Source organism: Cydia pomonella, chromosome 6 (assembly GCF_033807575.1).
Source record: "Cydia pomonella isolate Wapato2018A chromosome 6, ilCydPomo1, whole genome shotgun sequence".
In the NCBI taxonomy this organism is placed as follows: Eukaryota; Metazoa; Arthropoda; class Insecta; order Lepidoptera; family Tortricidae; genus Cydia; species Cydia pomonella.
Window position 1 is genome coordinate 24,128,585 of NC_084708.1, and position 25,880 is coordinate 24,154,464.

Sequence of the window (25,880 nt, forward strand, 5' to 3'; positions counted from 1 at the left end):
TTGTCTACGCCCACAAAAAGTCATGCATTCCTCATTTAAAGTTCACGACCTAACCAAGTTATTTAATAAACCAAGAATATCACCCACCGCCGCTATGAGAAGGAGGGATTCTCGGCATTCGCACACGTAGCCCATTAGTGCATTCCGGACCTTTCTGCGTCTTAGATCTAAAAAGTCTTAGCTTAGGGAATATTTGCTAGGAAATTGAGTCATTAAGGAAGGAAAGCTTGGATGAGTGTTGCAAGAAACAGACCAGAATAGGAAAACTTTGGAAGAGGCCTACGCCAAGGGACGAGTTCAAATACAAATACAAATTCTTTATTCGTCGACCATAGGTGTACACAACATGTTATTGCATATGATAGTAAAAGAGAAAATTGTTCCACTATGTCGTACCCGAAGGCATACGAAATTAAGTTTAAATGCTAATAGCAATTAGCATGCACCATGCACTAAATTAAAATGTACAAGCACTTTAAACTAAATAATTCCAACAAGTTTTATATCAATATACATATCATAATCATTTAATAATAATTCTATAATAATCAGTACAGGTTGTCAATGAGAAATTCATTACAGGAGTAGAAGTTCGAGTTGCCGACGGAAATGATAAATACATAATATACTTATAGAGTCTGTTTGGAAAGAAAAGAGTCGTGGAATGTATTGGGCCCCATACATTCCACGGCTCTTCTCTTTCCGCACACACTCTAAATGTAAACACTACAATAATAAAGGCTATTTTTATTATTTTTATTTATAAGAAAGTGTAGGTTCGCGTTAAGGAGCATATTGAGTGCGCTGAATAGGAACTTTAGGTGACAATTTAAGACAATTAAAAATAGCATGGAGAGATAAAGACTGTATTATGTCTGCACATTCCCGTGCAGTAGATAACTATATTTATCTACCTATGTATACGTCATCATACATCAACACTATCTACAACTTTCCTTTGACCTTTGAACTGAACGTCAGTAAAGTTTCCAAAATCTGAAATTTTAGGAATCGAAATTTGCATTTGCAAAGTAATAAAATCTATGATTGCACATTTTTCTTATGATTGAAATTTTCCACCAATTATACACATATATTTGATCTGTCTAAGAAACGAATATTATTTCCATTATAAATGCTTATGAAAACCAACGCTCCCTCTATTACCATAAAAATATTCTCTTAGATTACATTAATAAACAACGAAGTCTGTTCACATTTTCTCTAAAAATTCAATTATATTCTCTCTGCAGCCCCCATTTATTAAAAGAATGAACACCTGGTGTTGCAGGTGTCCATGGGCGGCAGTAATCGCTTACCACCAGGTGATCCGCCTGCTCGTTGGCCTCCTGTATCATAAAAAAAATCAACTAATTACAACAAAATCGATTAGCAATTATATCATTGTAATATGTCTAGGAGACTATATGTAGTAGGGACATAGTTCAGGTAAATTACGTAATTTTTTTTATTATAATGCATGTGTCCCGCCGTGTCTTGCCGGTCCTATATTGGGATACCCTCCTCCATTTGAGTAGGGAATGAAATCTTCTCGGGTCAGAGGTGTAGGGTTAGAGCCGGTGTAGCTTTAGTTGACGTTCACAAGCGCATTGTACTTGAAACTTTGGAGCACTTGTTGCCACTGTTACAATTAGTTGTCCAGGGGAAAAAATAATTCTACAAATCCTTTATTGGTATTTAAATTTACTACAAATGCATTTTATGGAATAGAATAAATTTATTGAATAACTAAGTAAGTATACAATAGCATACACAAAAGGTGTCCGGTAAATCCCAAACTAGGCTGAGCCTGTATCTTGGGACTCGTCAATAAGAGTATGTACTCGTAACAGTTGGGACATTGGATAAACTAAACCTATGTAACTTAAAATTATGTGGTGACAAGGTGTGAGCGTTGTGCTTGTGAGGGTGTATATGTGAGTGTGTATGTGTGAGGTGAAGGAGAGTTTTTTTATGGTAGTTAATAGTACTCTAACAAACTAAGAGTTTATTATGGTAGTTAATAGTACTCTAACAAACTAAGAGTTTATTATGGTAGTTAATAGTACTCTAACAAACTAAGAGTTTTTTATGTTAGTTATTAGTACTCTAACAAACTAAGAGTTTTTTATGTTAGTTATTAGTACTCTAACGAACTAAGAGTTTTTTATGTTAGTTATTAGTACTCTAACGAACTAAGAGTTTTTTATGTTAGTTATTAGTACTCTAACAAACTAAGAGTTTTTTATGTTAGTTATTAGTACTCTAACGAACTAAGAGTTTATTATGGTAGTTAATAGTACTCTAACAAACTAAGAGTTTATTATGGTAGTTAATAGTACTCTAACGAACTAAGAGTTTATTATGGTAGTTAATAGTACTCTAACAAACTAAGAGTTTTTTTTATGGTAGTTAATAGTACTCTAACGAACTAAGAGTTTATTATGGTAGTTAATAGTACTCTAACAAACTAAGAGTTTTTTTTATGGTAGTTAATAGTACTCTAACAAACTATGCCACTAACGACACAAAGAAATTGATCCACCCAAAAGTGATCTAGATTTGGTTTAGAGTCCAGTGCATCACTCACTTAACTAAGAGAAATGTTTGCATAGCTATAACAAAATTATTTAGTTACTACTTACACAAAAATTGGGGTTTGTGAACTATAACTTAAATCAGCGTACAACAAAATCGGTGTTAGAATACTGACCGAATTATTTGAACGAAATGTCTTAGTACTTAAGTTCAAGTATTGATTTCAATTACGATTCCTTTATTTTTCTTTTTTTTTATGATATATATAAGAGGCAAACAAGCATACGATTTACCTGATGGTAAGCGATTACCGCCGCCCATGGACATCCGCAACACCAGGTAGGCGCTCTTTTCTTGAAGGTTTTATCAGTGTATATTCTGGCTACTTATAATATCATATCAAGTTCATATTTTTACCTTGCGCGTCTGTGGCCTGCAGCATCAAATATTCATAAGTTGCTGAACGAGCTTCGTTATATATTTCCCTGAGGGTAGATCTGTTTTACTATTAATCTACTAAAAGCATAAATCTAATGAAATACTTAATAGATTGGCAAACATTATTTAAATTCTCGTTTATAATTTAAGAAATGCTAGCTAGCCTTAAATATACGTGCTTTGATAATATTTTTAACCAACTTCAATAAAGGAGGAGGTTCTCAATTCGGCAGATTTTTTATATATATATTTTTTTGTATGTTTGTTACTCGATATCTCCGAGAATCGTGAACCGATTTTCAATTTTTTTTTTATGGAACGGGTATAACCCCGAGATGGTCCCGTTGGCACCAAGTCGTGGTCTGATGATGGGATCTTGGAGAAATCGAGGGAACTCTTCAAATGTTATAGGTACATGTATGGCGCTTTTGGTAATATTTGAAGTCGGTTTTATTTTTTGTTAAAAAGTTTTTATATTTATCGTGAACTTAAGTTGTTTCAGCTTTATAATTTTAATATTAAATGGAACGACCTACGTTTACGAAAAAGCAGAAAAAAGCCATTCTAAGCAACAATATGCAATTAAGCAACAATTTAAAATAATAGACTTATGTAGGTGTATTGTCCAGGCACTTACAAATTTTTACAAAGAAGGAAAGCTTTTGGCGAAATTCCAAAAACTGCTGAATCCTCTTCTGATACATAATTCAGTAGTTAAGTTTAAATGGGTAAAGTGGATCTCCGCCTAAGTCTGTCTGTAAGAACTGCAGCTTAGGCGAAAAGCCCTGCATAAAAATCTCAAAAATCGAAGTTTCAAAGTCAAAGTCAATAGTCAAAGTCAATATATTCTTTATTCAAATAGGCCTAGCAGCACTTTTAAATCGTCAAATTTTACAAATATCATTCTCTTAATCTAAATATCAGAGCAATTTATTGATGCAGTTATTATTGTTCTCAAAAAACATTGAATTATTATAGATATGGCAAACTTAATAATAAGAATTTCACAAAAGGATCGTCAAACAGTAAACTAGTCTAGAAACTTTCTAGAATAAATTCTAAATGTCAAAATATACGGTATGTATACATACATTGAATTATCAATTTCATAATTATTAACATAACAATAAATAATTCATTATTTACAATCACACTTAATCCCACGGTGTTTCATCATTCATGTAGTTTTGCGTGCTATAATAGGCTTTAGAGATAAGCTTACGTTTTACATAATTTTTAAATTCACTAACAGACAATTCAGTTATAATATTAGGAAGTTTCGTTCTCGACATTTCCCTCGTCCAAATTAAACTAATTGTAACGAAATTTTCGGAACGGAATGAAAAAGAAATTACGAATATCTGCGTCTGACCGTTTTGATTTTTGCGTTTATTGTTGCCGATGTTGAATGATAAGCGTCTGTTTGCAGCGCATTTTATTGGCCATTTTTCGCGCTGTTTGACGTAATCTAGTTTTTATAAAAACAAAAAAGCAAAACGTACGACACGGGTAATGGTATTATTGAACTCATAAGAGAGGAAAATGTGGAGGACGAAAGTATGGAAAAATCTTGAATACCAATTTTAATCATTCCATCATCACTAGACATAGAAGTTTTGTGGCACAAACGAGTGTTTAACAAAATGAAACATCGATCAATCTGTTATCGATAAGTCAGTCATAGATTAATAATTAAAATATGTAACTTCAACTTGCTTTAAATTACCGAGAAATATCAAGAATGAAAATAATGTTTAATGTTGTTATGTGTGTTTGTTAATGTTTGTTTATGTACAAATCGGTATATAATTTCTTTATTAACTACATATATTTAACACTTAATAATAAAAACGTAAACAGTAGTATAATATGCCATAAGAAAAGCAAAATACCAATATGTATATCAAAGAAGATATCGAACGTGTTGTTTATTCCGGTTGCTATCTTCTCATACAATGTTAAAAATATAATTATATAACGTTAAAGTTACATCGATAACAGACATGTCGATATTTCATTTTGTCATTCACTTTATTCTGCCACCAAAACTTCTATGTGTGATCATCACTTCTATCTATCGATTTGCCATCTGGGAGCACAAATTGAGTTCTCAGCATAAAACATTTCAGCGAAATAGTGAGGGCTCAATTCACAAAATGTATGACTCTTACAGACTAGATTTTCTAATCTATATTTATTAGGACATATAAATCTGTGCCTAAATGAACAGACTGGGAGGATTGATTTTAAAGCAACTTTTCAAGACCTTTCGGAATAGTACATTGTTAACCAACGGAGGAAGGGAGACACTAATTTCTGCCGAGGTACCTAGATTATCGCTCGAACGCAGTGAAAGCGCCAATAGTCCGAGGCTTAAATGATGCCTTTCACCCGAGTTAAACACTCTACTTTTCATTTCGATTACGAGGAAAGTAAAATATATGTGTTTTTTCGTTAAAACATGACTAAGTATATTTTTTATAGCATTTCTTGAGTGGATTTTCTTAATCCACTTAGGTAATAGTATCATTCTTTATTGAATGAGGAATTAAATATCACAATGACAATTTTATATCAAATCCATTTAAAACCTTTCGTTTACTTATCGTAAAAAAACAAAAAAAAAATCTTGGAAAGTAAAATTCTCTAGTGCAGAAGTGTGCTTTCTGCACACTTTGTAGGGTTACGTGGCCAAATGGCAAAAAACGGAACCCTTATAGATTCGTCATGTCCGTTTATGTCACAGCCACTTTTTTCCGAAACTATAAGAACTATACTGTTCAAACTTGGTAAGTAGATGTATTCTATGAATCGCATTAAGATTTTCACACAAAAATAGAAAAAAAAAACAATAAATTTTGGGGGTTCCCCATACTTAGAACTGAAACTCAATTTTTTTTTTTCATCAAACCCATACGTGTGGGGTATATATGGATAGGTCTTCAAAAATGATATTGATGTTTCTAATAAATAAATAGGATAGGTAAATATACTACAACAACTTATACTGTGTTAATATGATATAAATATGTATTAACCTTAGTATTATAAGTTAATCATATAATTTAGATTAAGGTATTAACGTTGAAAATGAGTGCCTCATTTCGCCGTTAAACGTAAGTTTGGCGAACCTAACACAAGTTTAAAATGTACCATACTATTTGTGATAAATAAAATAAAAAAAATATCATTCTTTTCTAAACTGAACAGTTTGCGCGAGAGACACTTCCAAAGTAGTAAAATGTGTGTCCCCCCCCCCCCCCCCTGTAACTTCTAAAATAAGAGAATGATAAACCTAAAAAAATATATGATGTACATTACCATGCAAACTTCCACCGAAAATTGGTTTGAACGAGATCTAGTAAATAGGTTTTTTTAATACGTCATAAATGGTACGGAACCCTTCATGGGCGAGTCCGACTCGCACTTGGCCGCTTTTTAGAACTACAATAACTCTCTTTCAGAGCATAATGAATGAAAATACATTTTAGAATCTTGATTTGTACAACCATTATTCTATAACCCTTCAGGGTATTTTTTTCCCGTCGGCTCTTATTAAACTGATTTAGGGAACGAGATTTTTCTTATGAAAGTGTGAAAGGAATTTTCCTTTTGAATAACAGTATTTGTGCCATTCGAATCATAACGCGGCTTCTGTGTTTGACTGGGGATCAAAAAGGGTATCAAAGAGGGCTTTTGAAAGGCCTCCTTTTGTAATTCATGTTTCAAGGCTGTTAACGTTGGTACCCAACGTTATACCTGCAAAGGATTCAACTCGCCTTGTCTGATTAGTAATTGTAAGTTACAGTCAGCTTGAGGAGGGGTGAGCCTCCCTGCAAACGAATTTCTATGCAGGTAGATCACCTCGCTCTACAGCTAACTGACAATTTAAATGCGAAATTGTATATCATTATAAACTTAAGATAGTTTTATCGACTATCGACCATGAACAAATAACGCAGGATAGTTCAGTTGCTTTTTAGGCTTCCGTACCCAATGGGTAAAACGGGACTTTATTACTAAGACTTCGCTGTCCGTCTGTCACAAGGTAGTATCTCATGAACCGTGATTGCTAGACAGTTGAGTTTCTGTAGCCGCTATAACAATAAATACTAAAAAGGACGAAACCCTCTTTGAGCGAGCCCGACTCGCACTTGTCTGTTTTTTGTGAACCAAAATGGAACCATATAACGGAGCATAAGCTCGCTCCGATGTTTCAGCAAGACAACGCTATGCGCGTGTTCGAGCGACATCCCGATACGCGCGACGCGCGAATCGGATCCAGTGTGCAAAGCGCCTAATATAGAAGAGACTATAGAAAGTGCTACGAAAGAGAGTATCAAACCAAAGAACTGTGTCTCGCTTGCACAATGTACCATATTGACTTATTAATCACGTTGAGATATTTTCAAATGACGTTGTTACTCCCGTAATCTAAACTATTTTTATACCACATTGGTAGCAAACAATCTGACTCTTATCGCTTGATGGTAATGCAGTGTGTCCTTAGCCATTGGACAAACCCTGAAACGTAGGGTTACTTCTCAGAAATGCTCTAGGGTTAATATTTTTTTAATTAGAACAAAAGATAGAAAAATAAATTTCCGACCAAAAGTTATTTGCAATAATCGACAACAAAAAGAAACACGCTGTATTAATCTTTGGCAGTGTTTGATAATAATGACATTTGTCAAAAGTCAGAATCTTATTAGTGTCATAAATAAAAAAAGATAATCAAAAAGGTCGTAGAAGGTTCCATACTATTCTTTGAGGATATTACCTCAGGAGCTACTAACATATACAGGCTGCTCCAAAGTAAAAAATCGTAATTTGTTAATTTTTTTGTAACCGCTACAACGGTGGTTATGATAGTTTGTACATTGGTTCTAAATACCCTAATTCATATGTACATTTCGGCTTTGTCCAATGGCTAAGGACACACTGTATAATGCAATTAAGTCAGAACTCGTCCGAACATTGGTTCCTGCTGTCTAAGAATCAAAAAATGGTCGATTGTACTCTATGGTATATGGTTTATGTTTCCTTGGATTTAAGGTATCTAGAGACATTAAAACGACGGCAGCGCCATCTGCCTTCAGTTTCTCGCGTTTATCCTTGTTCATGTAGTTTGACTTCGGTTTCGGTCAATTTTTGGTCGTAGGGCACAGTCCGCTGTAAACATTTACGCGTATGACACGCGTGATATCGATGATGCCGTAAAAACCCGTTTTTGTTCAAAAATTTATTTCAGTGAAAACTAGTTACTAGACTGCATCGTCGTAACAACAAAACGTTGTTTTTTCTGTGTTAACAATATAAGGGAAATAAATAAAGTTGGTTCTGGCTCTCGCCGGCCGCCATTTGGTCATGAACATGATTAACCTAACACGCCCTCCCTCCTCGCTTCACTCGTAAAGAGAAGAATATTAGCGTTTTCCCTAATCAAAACCTATGGAAGGTGGAGGTAAGGAATGAAATCTCCATGTTCCAAAAAGTGTCACCAAAAAACCTTAAATAGGTGGCGCTACAATACCTAGAATACTTGTAAAAAAAAAACAAATGATAGACAGTGCACTTCACTCCGTCAATAACGCCTAGGTTCTTAGCTACTCTAGCGCTACCTGGAGAGATTTGGAACTATTATTTATAGCTGACAGCTGGACACTTTTGCAACAGTTCTACCATAAGAGATTTCACTCATTTTAATTCCACACTCCATAATCAAAACCAGTTAAAAATTAATTAGCTTTATAATGCTAAACAGGAGGGTGAAAATATCTACACAGAAATTTAAGAAAAAATTGTGATGCCGACCACTAACTTCCAATATAACACGCTTTTATAAATTTTGGTTGAGAAAACCCGTGACAAATGAAAATCCCGATAACTTTTTTAATAATAGTCTACAGAATTTCAAGAATTTTATTGGAAAATGAGAGAAAACATGAAATCCTTTTAAGTAACTTATTTGGTGTCTAATATCGATTCACGACTGCGAATAGAATTTAGGGAATTGATCATTTTACATAAATGGATTTTGAGTCCGTACTTATAATTAAATGCCACTAACGTTGCCCTAAAAAGACATTGGCATCTAAGCAGACTTTTTTACAAGCTTTTATTTAATTTGCCCGTTAGGCTGTTTGTATGTATGTTCATTTGTTAGTGTGGGTCTTGGAAGCTAAATTTGACCCATTTCCCGAACTGAAATGTTCAATAAGTACATATGTAAATCGAATGACAATGAAATATTTTGATGGAGCTGATCTGATGATGGAGACAGGAGGTGGTCATGGGAACTCTATGATAAAACAGCACAAACGAATTGTGATTAGTGTTATTAGAATTGTCTCGATGAGTATTAGCCTGTGGAAAGAAAAGTACAGTCAGCGATAAAAGCTTGTCTTCTTCTTTTTCCTCGCGCTGTCCCGGCATTTTTCCACGGCTCATGGGAGCCTGGGGTCCGCTTGACAACTAATCCTAAGATTTGGCGTAGGCACTAGTTTTTACGAAAGCGACTGCCATCTGACCTTCCAACCCAGAGGGTAAACTAGGCCTTATTAGGGTTAGTCTGGTTTCCTCACGATGTTTTCCTTCACCGAAAAGCGACTGGTAAATATCAAATGATATTTCGTACAGAAGTTCCTAAAAACTCATTGGTACAAGCCGGGGTTTGAACACTTTGAACCCGCGATCTCCGTATTGCAAGTCGCACGCTCTTACCGCTAGGCCACCAGCGCTTAAAGCGATAAAACCTTGTAACTACCAAAAATGTAATTTTCGCCAAAAACTTCTTTTAAATATAAGACATTTATTATTCAAATCTTTTATTAGACGCCGTCTGAGCTAACTTTGTACCTACTTGAACAGAACAAGTGAGTGAGTGTCATTATAAATTAAATTGGTAATCATTTAATTCATAGTTTAAATTTCCACATTGTGTCATTTTTAACCGACTTCAAGATTTCAAAAGAGGAGGTTATCAATTCGGTTGTATGTTTTTTTTAAATGTTTGTTACTCCATAACTCCGTCATTTCTGAACCGATTTTGAAAATTATTTTTTGTTTGAATTTATATATATACAGACTGGTCCCGTTTTTGTCAAAACTCAGTTCTGATGATGGGATCCATGAGGAATCGAGGGAACTCTTCAAATATGAAAGGCATACATATAGTGATTTTTGTATTTTCTTTAACAAATCAAATAATTTATCTTAAATACAGTCGAATACCCTATTGCGGGTAAGATTACCAGTCAACCATAGGGCAAATCTGAAATGTGTCAAGGTGGGTGCAGTGGCGAAAAAAAAACATGTTACCTCCTTTTCTACATAATTAGGCATAGGACGCTGATTAATTACATTGTATGAAATCTACAATCAACAATAATCGTTCTTTCACCGGTCTCCCTCATTGAAGTCGGTTTTTTTTTCTTAAAAATTATTTCATATAAATTTTACATTAATGATGCCATTTCCACTCTTTGTCTTTGTAACTGCTCCTTTCGACTCTATGTACCTACATAGAGTCGGAAGGTAGGACGCTCCGACTGTGGAATGAGCTCCCTTCCGAGGGTCTACAGTATAGGGTTATTCGAAAAAGCAGTTTACAGGTTTTTAAAGGGTCGGCAACGCGCATACTGTAACACATCAGGAGTTGCAAGCCCTACAGTGACTGTTTACCATCAGGCAAGCCGTATGCTTGTTTGCCACCGACGTGGTATTAAAAAAAGTTATTTATATAAAGTAGGTAGGTACAAAATTATTGACTTGTAACTTTTGTCGACAGATGATTACAGCATGGGTCCTATGGGTCCTTGCGCTAGCGCTAACCGGCGCGGCCGCGGCCGAGCGCGGGGGCTCGCTTCGCGGTGCTTTGGAAGCTTTGCAGAGGCGCCAGCGGGGGCGGGCGCCCCCCATGGCCCCCGACTATGATCTGTACGAAGTTCTGCCTCCGAACGGTTACATCCCAGGTAACTTTTACGAACTTAGTATTACTGTTAGAGTAGAGTAAAAGAGTAGAGTAGAGCAGAGAACGTTTATTCGTGGCAAAATAAAAGAGGAAAGTAACAAAACATAACATATAAATCACGAAATAGTCCCGACACACAATACAACACAAACACAAACAAATTGGAAAGCTGTCAAAACTCACCGCGCGGTATGCCTAAAATTATTGTATTGTATAGTAGCACGGGAAGGTTTCTGCAACTCGACGACAGGCGCCTATTTTGCATGGAGGACGGAGGTAGGCTAGTGCAACCAGCCGAACTCCTCAAGGAATCCTATCATAGCTAGTCTAAAATAGTAACAGTAGGGTTTTTGCACTGTTCTGAGTCCAAAGCTGACCTTAGCTGGTTGTTGTACGGTTTAGCTTTAATTTCATTTATTTTCCAGATACCGATTACACAATGGAAAACGAAGACTTAGAAGGAGACCCGGAAACGAACTATATTCTCAAGCTTCTAGAAGAGAATGATAGACCCATGGAAGGTTATGAGTACAAACTAGTTAAGAAAAAGAGCAACCACTTGGGTCCAGTGGAGATTAACAGGAAGGAGTCAGCTTTTCGCGAGAGGAGCCATCATTCCGACAACGATAGACTACGGGATCTGTTCACGGATAGGAATGAGGTTGAGAACCCTAAGGAGGCTCAGCAAGATCGCGCTGAAAACGATGCTGAATACGCCTTACTGCTAGGCCAGTTGTGGTCAAAGTACAAAAACAATAAGCAACATAACACAGAAGGAGCTCCACAAGGAGTGGTTAAACTTTACAAGGAAAAGATTGTCAAAAAACGATACCCAGACAATTGGGGTCCTATTGCGTTTAAGAAAAAGAGAAGTCCTGATGCTGAAAACGAACGCTCCTCGATAACAAATTTTGATGACTCTAAAGTCTTACCAGGACCTGTAGATCTCAATAACTTCAACCTCTACGACCAGCCTGATGATGATAACGATGACTTACGTGAAGAATACGCAATCGCTTTTCAACCTTTAGATGATGACAGTCTATCAGATTTGGCGGATGACGACCAATACAGATACGATGTCATCGAGAAACGTTTTCCCGTGACCAAGCGGAGCAGTGGACCGTACGATTGGGGTAAACCTAAGACAAAGAAACGCTTTGCCCAAGATCAGGACAAGCGTGAAGTTTCTAAAAGGTTCAGAAGCAGTTCTGGCACTGATCCAAAAATTATAAAAGATTTATCGAAATTATTTGGTGATTCCGAACCAGAGTTTATTAAGAACCCTGTCAAGAGAAGCAGTGATCAGCAAGGGAATTCCTATGAATCCAAACCACCACAGCTTGCAATGGCAACTCACAATCATACCAACGAACGATTTAATATTTCTACATCACCCGATGATACTAGTCATGAACATCATCACAATTTACATCACCCTGGAATATCTGGCAAGGAAGTTGAGCATGTGCACGACCACGATCATAGTGGGACTGAAAAACCTATTACAATTAAAAAGAAGTCCATTGACTGGTCAACATACTTTGGGATCGATAAGCGCAAGAAGAAATCTGTGTCCTTTAATGATTTCAATGAAAATAAGCTTAGGAAACAATACTTCGATACATTCAATAAAGAAATAATTTATCCATTAAATTCCTTTCGAAAACACAGCAATGTGAAAAGGAACTACGTACAGCGTCCTGAAAATGAAGAAACAGAAATACAAATAGACAATGCAAGAGCTATCGCAGTTCGTGACGGTGATAAGAGGAACACCGCCCAAGAACGGGAATCTAAATTAGACAATATTGATAGGAAACTAAGGAATATGGAAGGGATGATAGTAGATGAAGCACTACACTATTCAAACGCTGGTGAAGAACTCGACACCAAGGAAGAACAGGAGATGAAGGAAAAACTGCTATCTCGATTGGCGGCGGCATACAGCTTGGAGAAGATGAGGAAGGCCCTGAGAGAATTCAAGCAAAGCTTGCAAATCCAGAAGCCAGATACTACAATGGGACCCTCATCGGGGCCAATGGAAGAGGCGAAAGAGAAGCGTGTAGCCGTCAAGAAAGAGAAAGTAGACATCAATAATAACGAGATTCCTCTGTTCAACAAAGGAGATGATAAAGAGGATGACTTTGAGGAAGAGCAAGGCGCGGGTCACTATTTGAATGGCAAGATTGAAAATCAGTTCTCTGAAGGTTATATGGGCGGAAGTGGAAGGCATCGCACACCGGTTGTCGCAACAGGTAAATAACCTTAAAACCATCAAGACACAAAAAATCTAAGCAATCAACTTTATATTATACTGTTTATTTAGCGTAATAATTATATTAAATGTATCGCCAACTCTAACGTGCGCAAACGACTCGGAACTATTCATAATTGTAATTCAGTGTTTAATTATAAAAGTCAAAAGTCAGTCGCGAAGCGTCTGGGTAACGTAACTGGTGACCGAAGAGCTGGCGACTTCCTCGCACAACGTTGGGTCACATTGCATTCGTCACATTGGGGTGGTTCACATTGCGATACAACGAGGAAATACCGCCAGCATCCTTGGTACAATGCCTCAAGGGCCTATTTTAGATTTAAGCTAGTAGTCCTCTGAATGTATGTATTGTATGTATTGGAGCGCTGGTGGCCTAGCGGTAAGAGCGTGCGACTTGCAATCCGGAGGTCGCGGGTTCAAACCCCGGCTCGTACCAATGAGTTTTTCGGAACTTATGTACGAAATATCATTTGATATTTACTAGTCGCTTTTCGGTGAAGGAAAACATCGTGAGGAAACCGGACTAATCCCAACAAGGCCTAGTTTACCCTCTGGGTTGGAAGGTCAGATGGCAGTCGCTTGGAACTAGTGCCTATGCCAAATCTTGGGATTAGTTGTCAAGCGGACCCCAGGCTCCCGTGAGCCGTGGTAATATGCCGGGACAACGCGAGGAAGAAGAAGAATCCTCTGTATATATCCATTATGTATATTGTTAATGTATGTAAATAAAAATATCGTCTTTTCAAAGTCAACAGGTTTTGACTAGTGAAATGTTAACTTTCCAGGTAGTGCCACAGGCGCCTGCCCAGTTTTGGCCAAGATCGTGCAGCGTTGCCGCGGAGTCGACCTTCTAGCCGGAGACCGTGGGCAGCTGTTCCTGCCTCTCTGTAGCCTGCACCAGATCTGCTACCTATGTGTACGTAGGCCTGAACACAGCTTGTAGCTTTGTCGTGGTATTCTTACTTGATTGCTAGCAGCCGTGGAATCTGCTACCTCTTCGTAAGTACCCAGTACTGGCCTAGACTGTGGGTAGCTGTTCCTGCCTCTCTGCACTTTGCACCAGATCTGCTACCTATGTGTAAGTACACTACTTAGAAAGTGCTCAGCAGTCCAGCTCTAACCAAGCTCGCGTACGTTTTCGAGTTGTAGTTCAACTGTTCCTGTCTGTTCTCTATCGCCTGTCTGTGAAACCTCTGCTTAAGTAGTTCAAGGAGTGTAGTCCAGAGGATCTACAGCTTTTCCTGCCTCTAGCCTGCACCAAATCTGCTACTTATGTGTAGAAAAGAAAGTGCCTAGAAACCCAGCCCTATTCAAGATCGTGTAGCTCAGGGATTTCTGTCTGGTCGCTAACGGCCGTGGAACCTCTGCTTAAGTAGTCCAGGGAATGTCCAGTCCTGGACAAGATCGTTTTCAGCTTTTCTTGTCTCTATGCAGCCTACATAGGATTGCTATCTCAGTATAAATATGTGTGCAATTCATAAAACAGAATTGGCTATAAATATTGGACACCTAAAGATCTGAGCATAACATCAGTTGTTTGGTTAACAAAAAAGAAAGAAGGTTTTGTAGTACAGTCAGCTGTCCTTCCGTTTGCCAAGATTCTATAGTGTTGGCTTTAATAAACCAACTTTAGCTTTCATGGTTATAGGTGACTTGCATTTTAATCAACTTTCTCTGAGTACCAGCCTAAAAATATTAAACTAATCTAGTCGTAAATTCACAGGGTGAGGCACCACCAACAACCTGTGACCTAGTATTCCTCTCCGAAGCCGACACATCCTGTGAAGGCGACACGGGCTGCCAGCGCGCCGCGCGCTCCGCCCTCATGGCGCTCCGTGAACTGCACGACAGCCTGGCAGATGAGCTGGACGGCGAATGCGAGGCCAGCCCTTGCCTCCCGGCCACTCTCAAACTCAACATCGGATGGCAGCGCGCCTTGCAGCGATAAACAAATTTTAATAAACCCTTGAAAATATGAAGATAGAATGAGCATACCGTTTCCACGAAAATGTTTAACTAGTCGTATTTTTTCTAATTGTCACCTTTATTTTACTAAGTAGTAGTTGATATTCGTTGTCCGTACGGCTCTAACCAGCCATAGAGCTGTACGGGCGTAGGGTAAGACAGATCTAGTTATGATATTTGAAGATCCTCCCGACGACCGTCATCCTATTGTTAGTACGTTACCCACAATTAACTTTTGACTCTTTATCAACGTAACAAAGTTGAATTTAAACTGGCAAATTTTGAAATCCGGTCGTCAGGAGATTATAAGAGATTTCGCTGTGCGAGCTAGTATCGGATACGCTTTCGTTGTTACGTGTGATTTAAATATATATGTATATATTATATCTCTATAAGTATGTTGTTTTTAAAACGTAACTATTTTAAGTAGATGGGAGTTTTAAACTCGTGAGTAAGGAGACACTTGTTTTTTGGGTATGCCATAAGCGTTACGTTTCAAATATAACATACTTATTCAACGTGCATATTTATTTGCTAGATATATTTTGCGAATATATATCTGATATAATTCTATTTATTAGGTATTGTAGAAGTAAAGGGGCAGGACTAGATATAAAATTATTGAGAATCGTCGAGTATTCTGAAGTTGTTAAGGTATTTACACACACTATTTGTGGTTTGGGTATTAAAGTGTGTCGACGTGATGTATTAATTATTATAAATGTATCTTCATATTTTAAAATTATTAAGACGGAAAATTATATTCATTGAATATTATATATAAAATTTCAAATGTCGTATCTTTAATAAGTACGACATTTAACGTGAATTTTGTCTTTAATTTCGCGTTGATTCTATTGAATATTTTCTATGATACTTATTTAATGTAACAAGATATATACATAGTTAGTATAACTAACTGAATTTGAGTCAAAAATAATGCTTTGCTGTGACAGAAAAGGACAAAGCTATTCTATAAGATTCCAGCGCTATTCTAGAAAACTCTCGAGTAGGTAATATCCTACAACAGATGTCGCAAGAGAGGTATTTCGACGTCATTTCAACGCATGTTAGTTGTGAGAGTTTTATTAGCTCCGTGCGCCATCTAGTTCGTTACTGTGAACTAAAAAATTGCCTACAGGTATTGGATACTTAGGACGGTGCGCGTTTTTAGTATGGGATTGGGTATCTGTACTAGTATTATATGATCTGTGGTAATATGTAAGCATTGAAACAGAAACTGAAGTCTCGAAGACTATCAAAGTACGCAATTGGATAAAAAATATTTTTAAAAGTTCTCCGTTTGCAATATCTCTGTCATTCTAGCGTTGACATATTACCCACGTAAAATAAAAGTAAAAATATAGTAAAATACAAAGCGCTTGCGATGAATCAAAGCCCTGTATCGAAAATTCAAACCAAATCCTGCCTGACGGTCTTTGTGAATTGCCGTAGGAACCACCTTAGACTTTACTAGACAATAAATCTTCGGCTTATACACGGCTATTCCGAGTTTTGTAATCGTTAGGTAAAGGCACACGTTTCAAAAGTCTTCCGGTCAAAATTGGCTTCAAATTGTGCCCTACATTATGCCTCTATTCGACATGCTCAAGAATTTCTAAACATAAAGAACATTTGGGATTAATATTCGAAGATACCGGGATCTTAAATCATCATAGATATATTGCTATTTACTGTTAAAGTCTTTGTCTCTGTTATAATGATTTTGGGTGTAATTAAAAAAATAAATTGTTATATTCATGTAATAGTTGTTTTTAAAACGTAACGGTTTTGGTGGGAGTTTTAAACTCGTGAATGCGAAGACACTTGTTATTTTGAATATGCTCATACCGTTACTTTTTCAACACAACATTGTCCTTTATATAGTGTTGGACCCGTTTAGTTTTTATTCGTTATTTTAAAAAGTCGTTCAGATGGGAGTATTAAACTCGTTAATGCGAAGATACTTTATTATTTGAATATGTATACCGTTATATGCTCTCCTGACCGTTTTCGGCCACGGTGACTGCTTCAACTCCTTTGTTGGCGTTCATGTGCTCTCGTGTGGCTGACGTAGCCGTTCTTGTTGGCGAAGACCCGTGCGCACAACGGGCACGAGAGGACACCATCAATATAATTATAGCTGATCACCGCTGGTGGTCGGGCTTTCAGCTCATCCCTCTTGTCGTCCAGATCTGTTCGACGACGGGATTCAAAAACATCCGTATGTTTCTTAATCAAAGATCTCCACCGTATGTATACCGTTACGTCTTAGACTTCACCGTTATACTAAAAAGTTTTACCAATTATCTACCTACAGTGTTACAAATGATACCTTGATTTTATACAACAGAAAAGGTTTTGTGCATGTCTAATAGAGTCAAAACGCCTACCTTTGACTCACTTTCTTTGTAACTTGCATGTTTACCTAGAGTTTACAAGTGTAGAGGGGGATCACGGGAGGTAGATAGATAGATAGATCTTATATAAATAATTCTAAAAATAAGGGTAAAGCAGCATGGATTGTAATAAAAGATAATCTTAACTTAAATATAAATACACCTGAAATTAAAAATATTAAAATTAATGACAAATTATTCGATGACCCTTCAAAAATGTGTGAGATATTTAACGACTTTTACATCAATAATTCCAATATAAATACAAATACTAATAATAAAATTCCAGATATAAAAAGTGTTAATAATAGCATTTTTCTTTCTCCCTTAGATCAGTATGACGTAATAAAAATTATTAAATCTCTAAATGACACTAATTCAACCGGTTATGATGAAATTCCAACAAAGTTATTAAAACAATGTGCAGTCCAAATAGCATCACCTCTCATTTACTTGATTAACTTATCTTTTGAGCAAGGTTGCTTCCCTGACCGCTTAAAATTAAGCATTATAAAACCCCTTTTCAAAAAGGGTGACCCGAGTTTAATAAATAATTATCGACCAATTGCACTAATACCGGTATTATCTAAGGTCTTTGAAAAAGCTTTGTACAATAAAATTAATATTTTTTTCGACAGAGCTAATGTTATCCATCCAAATCAGTTTGGCTTTAGAAAGGGTACTTCTACAACTCATGCTTGCTTTGCTTTAGTCAGACATATTACCCAATCACTTAATGACAACCAGCCTATCTTAGCAGTGTTCCTAGATATGAGCAAAGCCTTTGATAGCGTCTGCCACAAAATTCTATTAAGTAAACTAGAAAAATATGGCATTAGGGGAAAAGCTAATGACTGGCTTAAAAGTTATCTGTCTGAACGAAAACAATACACAGAAATTACTAAAATAGTTCAGAAAAAGAAAATTACCTACAAGTCACTATCAAAAACAAATAATTGTGGCGTCCCTCAAGGAAGCATACTCGGTCCACTGTTATTTTTAGCATATATCAATGACTTGCCAAACATACTAAAACATACATGCGTATTGTTTGCAGATGACGCAACCCTAATTATAAAGTCTACCAATAATAGTGACCTAGAAACGGAAGCCATTAATGAACTGCATACCACGGCTAGATGGTTGGAAAATAACTGTCTTAAATTAAATTTGGCTAAGACTAAAATTATAAAATTTAGAACTCGTAACTCTACGCATATTAACCTTAATGTTAATTGTAACAATTTTAATGTAGAACTTGTAGATTCAACCACGTTTCTTGGTATTACTCTAGATGAACATTTAAATTGGAGAGCACACGTTGAAAATGTATGTTCCAGATTGGATAGATTTGTTTTTGCCTTGCGACGGCTTAGATCTATAGCATCAAGAGAAGCTGCAATGTCAGCCTATCATGGTTATGTCGCCTCAATTTTGCGTTACGGACTTATCATTTGGGGTAATAGTACTGATATCCAAAGAGCATTTGTGACCCAAAAAGCTTGTATCAGGGCGGTAAACGGAAGTGAATATCTCGCCCACTGTAAACCAATATTTCAAGAACTCAAAATTTTACCATTGCCTTGTCAATACATTTTAGAAATCACCAAATTTGTTAAAAAACACCCTCAGCTTTTCCCACTTCATGATGAAGTTATAAATAAGCAAAGGCCCAGCAGGAAGCCACTTCAGCTTTATCAACCTGCGCAAAAGCTAAAAGTCTCCAAGTCAAATGCTTGCAATATGGCTGTTAAAATATTTAATAGAGTCCCAGATGACCTCAAAACTCTACCGGTATGTCAATTTGAAAAAAAATGTTTCAGTGGTTGCTTGGTAAATGTTATTACTCTGTTGATGAATTTTTAAATTGATATTTATAATGAATTGTTAATTAATTTTGCTAATCTTATACTGACTTTGAATTTTAATGTTTAATTTAACTCCTCATGTTAATATTTCTACGCCGATGCATGCCGGCAGAATATGCTGATCTAATACATTCTACTAACCAACAGTGTATGTACCATATTCTTGGAAATAAAGTATTGAATTGAAAAATTGAATAGAATTAATCAATGTAATTTATCATGTAGTAGACGGTGGTTACCGGTCATTTTAAACAACTTGAATGTTATCACCTTTATTCGTAAAATGTTCAAGTATTAAACACGTGAATATAAATGGTTTTCAATAACGAATTTTGTTTTATTAGCTCACATTTTGGATACCTATGTGCATGAGAAAGACTAAGCAATAATCTTAAATATTATATGGGGCTAGATTGAACACAGACTCTTTAAGGAGTAGTGGGTCTGTGAGCTGTAACCTAGCCAACCCTAATATCTCAGCCATTTTACCAAAAAAAAAGTGAAAAACCTGCTCACAAATTTTACGCGAATAGGGTTGTTTCCATCTACAAATCTCAGGGTCGAATTGTATCCCAATAAATTCTTTTGGATTATAAGAACATGTTAAACTACTTTTAGGGGACCTGTAATGACCATATTTTTGTAAATATTGAATTTTAAAATATCTTTTGGCACACGTCACGTGACCAACTCGAAACGTTATTGAAGATTCTGATGACGTCACAACTCTCGGATTGACACTGTTGACAGTTAGGCGATAAATAATCAAAATAATGTCAGTTGACAGTTCGTATCTTCTACGTGTGTATGTAGTTATGTGTCAAACCGTAAACTGTGACGTCACACAGTTTTCAAAGAGCGTTTTGGGCGCGAAAGCATCTGTCAAAATATATTTTGTTAAATTAACATATTTAAAGCCGTTTTTAGTATAAAAGTTGAATTTCAGGGCAACTTTTAGTTAATATAGAACGTGATACAAGCGTTTCGAAAAATTGGAAACAACCCTATTGGTTGAGAAATACAACCTGTAGAGGTAAACACCCCTACGGGCGTAGGCCTGGAAATCAAATTTTACATAATCTGAGGCCTCTGCCCTCGCCTAGGCCTCCAGCGATATCAACTTGCGCCCCCTAGTTCATTGGCTGGCTACGCCCTTGAACACCCCATCACACAAACAAAAGCATATTAGCCCAAGCTGAAACGATAACCTTCGAACAGTGATACTTTTGTTATGTCATACACATTAAACATTAAGTGCACTGTGCATTATGTGCAAACATAATAGACATAAATGTAATTTAATCCAGCCACGTAGAGATAGCCAAAGATATCTGCTATTGATAACGCGATAAGAACAGCGCCGATACATCGATAACATAGCGTCCACACTTCACGACAACATCATTAATATAACGCGTGTGAACAAACTTAAAAAAAGTTTAAACCTGTGAAAAAGAAATAACTACGTTATAAATTTACAAAAGAGATGACTGAAATACGCGAAACTGATGTAAATGATAAAGGATTTGACAATCCGGCGGCCACCGAAGGTAATTAATTCAAACTTATCAATAACAATTAATACTCGTATGTTGTTGATAACCTCTAGCGGTCCACTGTTCGAGAAAAATTTCCAGTGAACCTTATGGTTATGTCATTTGGAAAAAAATACAAATATGAATCGAAAAAAAAACATATAATGATCTAACCTACCTACTTACAAAATTTCACAAGAATCGCTAGAGAAACCTGTAGAAGAGAACAGCTCGGACAGACATACAATAGTCATTTTACGATACAAGTGCGGAAAGTAGGAAATTCGCAACGAGTGATGATTAATTAGGAGTTGCAAATCACCTATTCGCATGCGTATACGAGTAGTTCAACGTTTTACAGTACATATGGCCCTTTAATTTTCATCATAGGCACGAAAACTGCGGGAAAGTAGCACTATATGTACTTTAAAAGAGGCTGAGGCTTACACGATCAATTCTAGGATTGAATTTGTTTTAACATTTAATAAAAAACAACAATTTTGTTCCAACGCTCCATTGAAAAAGGATTTAGGTGAATTTCGTTGAAGTTAAATAAGTACTTATATTAGGACCATGAAATACTAGAGGATAAGTTTCTAACATAGTGTAATATCATGAACTATATTTTTGATATTTCAGATGACGGGTCAAATTTGAGGCCGGATTTAGTAATCAGTGTGCAACCACGACAAAACGGTAGGTACTTTTATTGTGTCTAATCAACTTCCATTCTCTTTGAACCATTTTATTAAGTAATTAATTAGAAAAAAAAACCTTAAATAAGTATGCTTCCTAGGGGCAAATCAAATGGTTTACAGCAGTAATTATAAAATTTCAGGAAATAAACATTTTAAACATGTTTTCTTTTAATTATTGTATATAAACAAGGCTTCTTTAAAAGAAAGTGGATTTGTCAATTTACCGTTTTCGTTTCATAAATCAACTTCACGTACCTACTTACTAAAAACATAATTTTTTTCCAAATATTTCCACCCGATGAGATAAGATTTGCCTACGCCCCCTTTTAGTCCAATAGTTCAGTCTTCAGTCCTCTTAGTCCCGTCGTTCGAGCATTAAGAAGAGAAGCTAAATTGACTGTTTTAATAGATCAGTACACTATTCCTAATCCTCAGACTCCCGCGTCGAGCTCCCGATGTCAACATGTTTTGTCGATCCCTTTTTACTGAGGATCGAGACCACTTGGTTTGCCAATTCCTGTGATTTGTCTCAGTCGGTCTCAGTCTCCCGTAGCCCTCACCACTTGATGAAGTTTATAAACTCATACTTAAATCCCTTAATCCTCAGAGTCCCGCGCCGAGCTGCCGGTGTCGACGTTAGATTGGCGCTCTACACCACGAGGACAATTCATACCAGTTCATGGACTAGATTTTCTCATCGGTGTGTCTACGCTACAGATCCAACAAACGGTAGAGCTGGATGATTGTGAGTACCGTTGAATTGTTTTATTGTATGGGAGCTTTGATAGGTGACTGCTGAATGGCGTCGATCAGTCCGCCAATCCTGGTTGGTGTAAATGCCCCTTAGAGAAGGTCCTATAAGTGTTGAAGATCTTCACCTAATCCTAGCCACTTATAGTTATCTCGGCAACAAGCTGATGCCAGATTTCTCTGTCTTAGTTAGCGAAATTTTGGACTGTCGATCCAACATATTTGTGCAGCTGTTTATTTGTCCCTTCACAGTGATTTCAAGAGTTGACTCCGAAAACCGCTACATAGTCCGGGTACCAAACGGCGAATCGCTATACCTGGCCAGCGAGGTATCAAGCCAGACGCAACGATGTCTGTGCGGATCTGGTCGTGCCTTCGTGATGCATCTCCATGACAACACGAGGCAGGAGGCATTGCAGATGCAAAGGCGGCTTGCAGCTGCGTCGTGTTGCTTCCCTTGCAGATTACAGGTACATGTTAGACTTTTTTTCAATTGAGTTATTCCGGTCATTTTACAATCGCTATACCTGGCCAAAGTGGCCAGTGAGGTATCAAGCCATAGGCAATAACGATGTTTTATACGGCGCAGGACGTGCTTTTGTAATGCATACATGCATGCGTGAAAGACGAGGCAGGAGGCAATGCAGATGCAGAGGTGGTTAGCTGATGCACCCTGTTGCTTCTCTTATAGATTACAGGCAAAATTTAGACATTTCAGTTGGGCAATCTTAGTAATTTCACAATATATGTAGGCAACGAAGCTCGGAGCTTTGAGCTGGAGTCAGTAAATGGGTGATATTCCATATAAATCCTTTGTAAACCCAATATTGCCAGAAAGGCCTTTTGGGAGACTCAGTCGTGAGCGGTTCAGGGTGATTCCATACTCTTGAAAATGTATTATAAGCACGCATTAAAATAAAGATTGACTACCTAATTACACTATTCTCCATTCTATAAACTTTCAGTTTGCTCCTCGTATCTGTCTCCAGGAAATGAAAGTGATAACTCCTCCCGGAGACTACATTGGTCGCGTCCAACAGCAGTGCACGTGGGTGGTACCGTTCTACCTGGTGAGAGACGCCAACGACCAGGTCATATTCGCTGTTGAGGGTCCGGCTGTCATGAAGCGAAGCGCGCTCATGCTTTCAGAGTTCAAGGTAATGTGGATTCAATGCGTTATCTAACTGCTCCGGGAAATTAAAGTGATAACTGATAAGTGATAACTCCTCCCCGGGGACTACATGGGTCGCGGCAGCAATGGTCGTGGGTCCATTCTACCTGGTGAGAGACGCCAACGACCGGTCATATTCGCTGTTGAGGGACCAGCGCTTATGCTTTCAGAGTTCAAGATAATGTGACTTCAGTTGTATTTTTTATTACATCGGTACTTACCAAACTACTGGTATGTAACGCAGAAGACTATTTTTAGGAACAGTCATCCCTTTTTAATAAAAGGTCATAAGTGCAATGCTTTAACCTGCTCTCTCGTGAGCGATGAACGATAGTGCGACACAGGTCCCCCGTTACGCCCCGCGCGTGCGACGGAACGCATGTAACCCAAACGGGCAGACACGTGCGGGCACACTTCGGGTGTAGCGGGGGACCTATTGGGCTTAGCACCGACTTCAAATACAGGAAATCGTATGCTACTACCAATACTTTATTGCAGTTCCTGGGTGTTTTTAAGGCGGTTTTTTCATTTAAAAATAATTCGTCATATGAAATTGTGAAACCATTGACGCGCAATGCTTCTCTTGCAAATTTACTCCTTAAAGGTTTTTTGCGTATTTTTTTTTACGCACTTAAGCTGAAAGCACCTCTTTCCTTACATGTACTTTGCTTCAAGTGATATTCTCACGGCTCTTTTGACAAAATGTCCTATGATTAAGATCAGTCATAAGATTACTTGTCACCTTAAAACTACCTGTCTTATTTTTCAGATAATGACAGGTGATTCGCTCCGAGAGGTGGGGAAGATCGCCCACGGTTGGGACCGCGAGCTAGTCAGCTTCACGACCACTCTCTCTATACCGCACAACGCAGTTCAACCGCGGCATAAGGCGCTGCTGCTAGCTGCTTCGTTCCTCCTGGTACGTTCAAAGTAGAGGTGGGGAAGGTCGCCCTCGGCTGGGACCGCCAGTTAACTTTACGACCACTCTCTCTATACCGCACAACGCGGTCCAACCGCGGCATAAGGCGCTGCTGCTGACTGCTTCATTCCTCCTGGTATGTTCACACACACAAACGCATGATACGCAGTTTAAATGAACTTCAAACCTTCAAGAAAAGAGCGTACTCCCATCTTAAAGGCCGGCATTACTTACAACCCCTCTGGAGTTACTGGTGTCCCGTGGCGATGGTAATCGCTTACCATCAGGCGACTCATCTGCTCGTTTACCTCCTATATCATTAAAAATAGGGATCAATCCAGGCACGATCATATTTGACAGTATGTATTGTTAGCTATAACCGATCTTGTGGCGGCTTTAGAACCGCACGGCAACCGACAACATATGCACTTTTCTAAAGCTTCTAAACCGATCTTGGAATTAAACATCTTTGGAAATTCAGACTGCAATCACTGCATAAAAAATAAAGCCAGCGCCAATTGCTTACATTAGGTTGCCAAGCTAATCCACCAGGTCCTTTAAGCATGACTCACGACCGGCCCGGAGCCGGGCCAGGGCATCCGACACTTCGTTTTCTTCAGATCACCGATCACCCGTCATTGTGCGGTCTCCTCCCTGCTGGTATGTTGGAAGTTTATATATAACATAGTATAACAGGTGGAACTTACGCGAGGGCCGAAGGGAGGGGTAGACCCTAACCTACCGCATAACCCCGATAAAATACTGACGCAAGTAACTCGACGGGACTCCTTTTTAGGGTTCCGTAGCCAAATGGCAAAAAACGGAACCCTTATAGATTCGTCATGTCCGTCTGTCTGTCCGTTTATGTCACAGCCACTTTTCTCCGAAACTATAAGAACTATACTGTTCAAACTTGGTAAGTAGATATGTATTCTATGAACCGCATTAAGATTTTTACACAAAAATAGAAAAAAAATACAATAAATTTAGGGGGTTCCCCATACTTAGAACTGAAACTCAAAAAAAATTTTTTCATCAAACCCATACGTGTGGGGTATCTATGGATAGGTCTTATATTGAGGTTTATAAATATTAAAGAGTATGTTTCACAAAGTCTGAGTTACGTATTGGATGGCTAATTAACAAATAAATTAACTGCTAGACAAAATGTCCTGCAAAACTTCTTTAGCACTTTATCTACCTACCAGTTAGGCTTTTTTGAAGATTGTGAAATGCCAACAATGACTTTATTGGTCCGATAAGTGGCAAGTAGCTTATTCAGGACTTTACTAGGACATATGTGAAACAGACCCTAACTAAAGCCTTAATATACGGACTCGAATCCAGGC

At 37.6% G+C, this 25,880-nt stretch overlaps 2 protein-coding genes across 4 annotated transcripts in view; one reads left to right on the forward strand and one right to left on the reverse strand.

The window, feature by feature from the left end:
* The window catches only part of LOC133519349 (proteasome inhibitor PI31 subunit), a 495,710-nt gene that overhangs the window by 373,674 nt on the left and 96,156 nt on the right, over window positions 1–25,880 (reverse strand). The gene's annotated exons all lie outside the window — the stretch shown is intronic.
* The window catches only part of LOC133518570 (uncharacterized), a 47,905-nt gene that overhangs the window by 21,513 nt on the left and 512 nt on the right, over window positions 1–25,880 (forward strand). Inside the window, exons 2-11 of the mRNA XM_061852232.1 lie at window positions 10,766–10,949; window positions 11,374–13,206; window positions 14,012–14,142; window positions 14,950–15,171; window positions 20,933–21,008; window positions 21,633–21,689; window positions 22,299–22,436; window positions 22,694–22,911; window positions 23,407–23,598; window positions 24,382–24,531. Of these exons, the coding sequence (XP_061708216.1) occupies window positions 10,766–10,949; window positions 11,374–13,206; window positions 14,012–14,142; window positions 14,950–15,171; window positions 20,933–21,008; window positions 21,633–21,689; window positions 22,299–22,436; window positions 22,694–22,911; window positions 23,407–23,598; window positions 24,382–24,531 (3,201 nt within the window). The remainder of the gene's footprint in view (window positions 1–10,765; window positions 10,950–11,373; window positions 13,207–14,011; window positions 14,143–14,949; window positions 15,172–20,932; window positions 21,009–21,632; window positions 21,690–22,298; window positions 22,437–22,693; window positions 22,912–23,406; window positions 23,599–24,381; window positions 24,532–25,880) is intronic.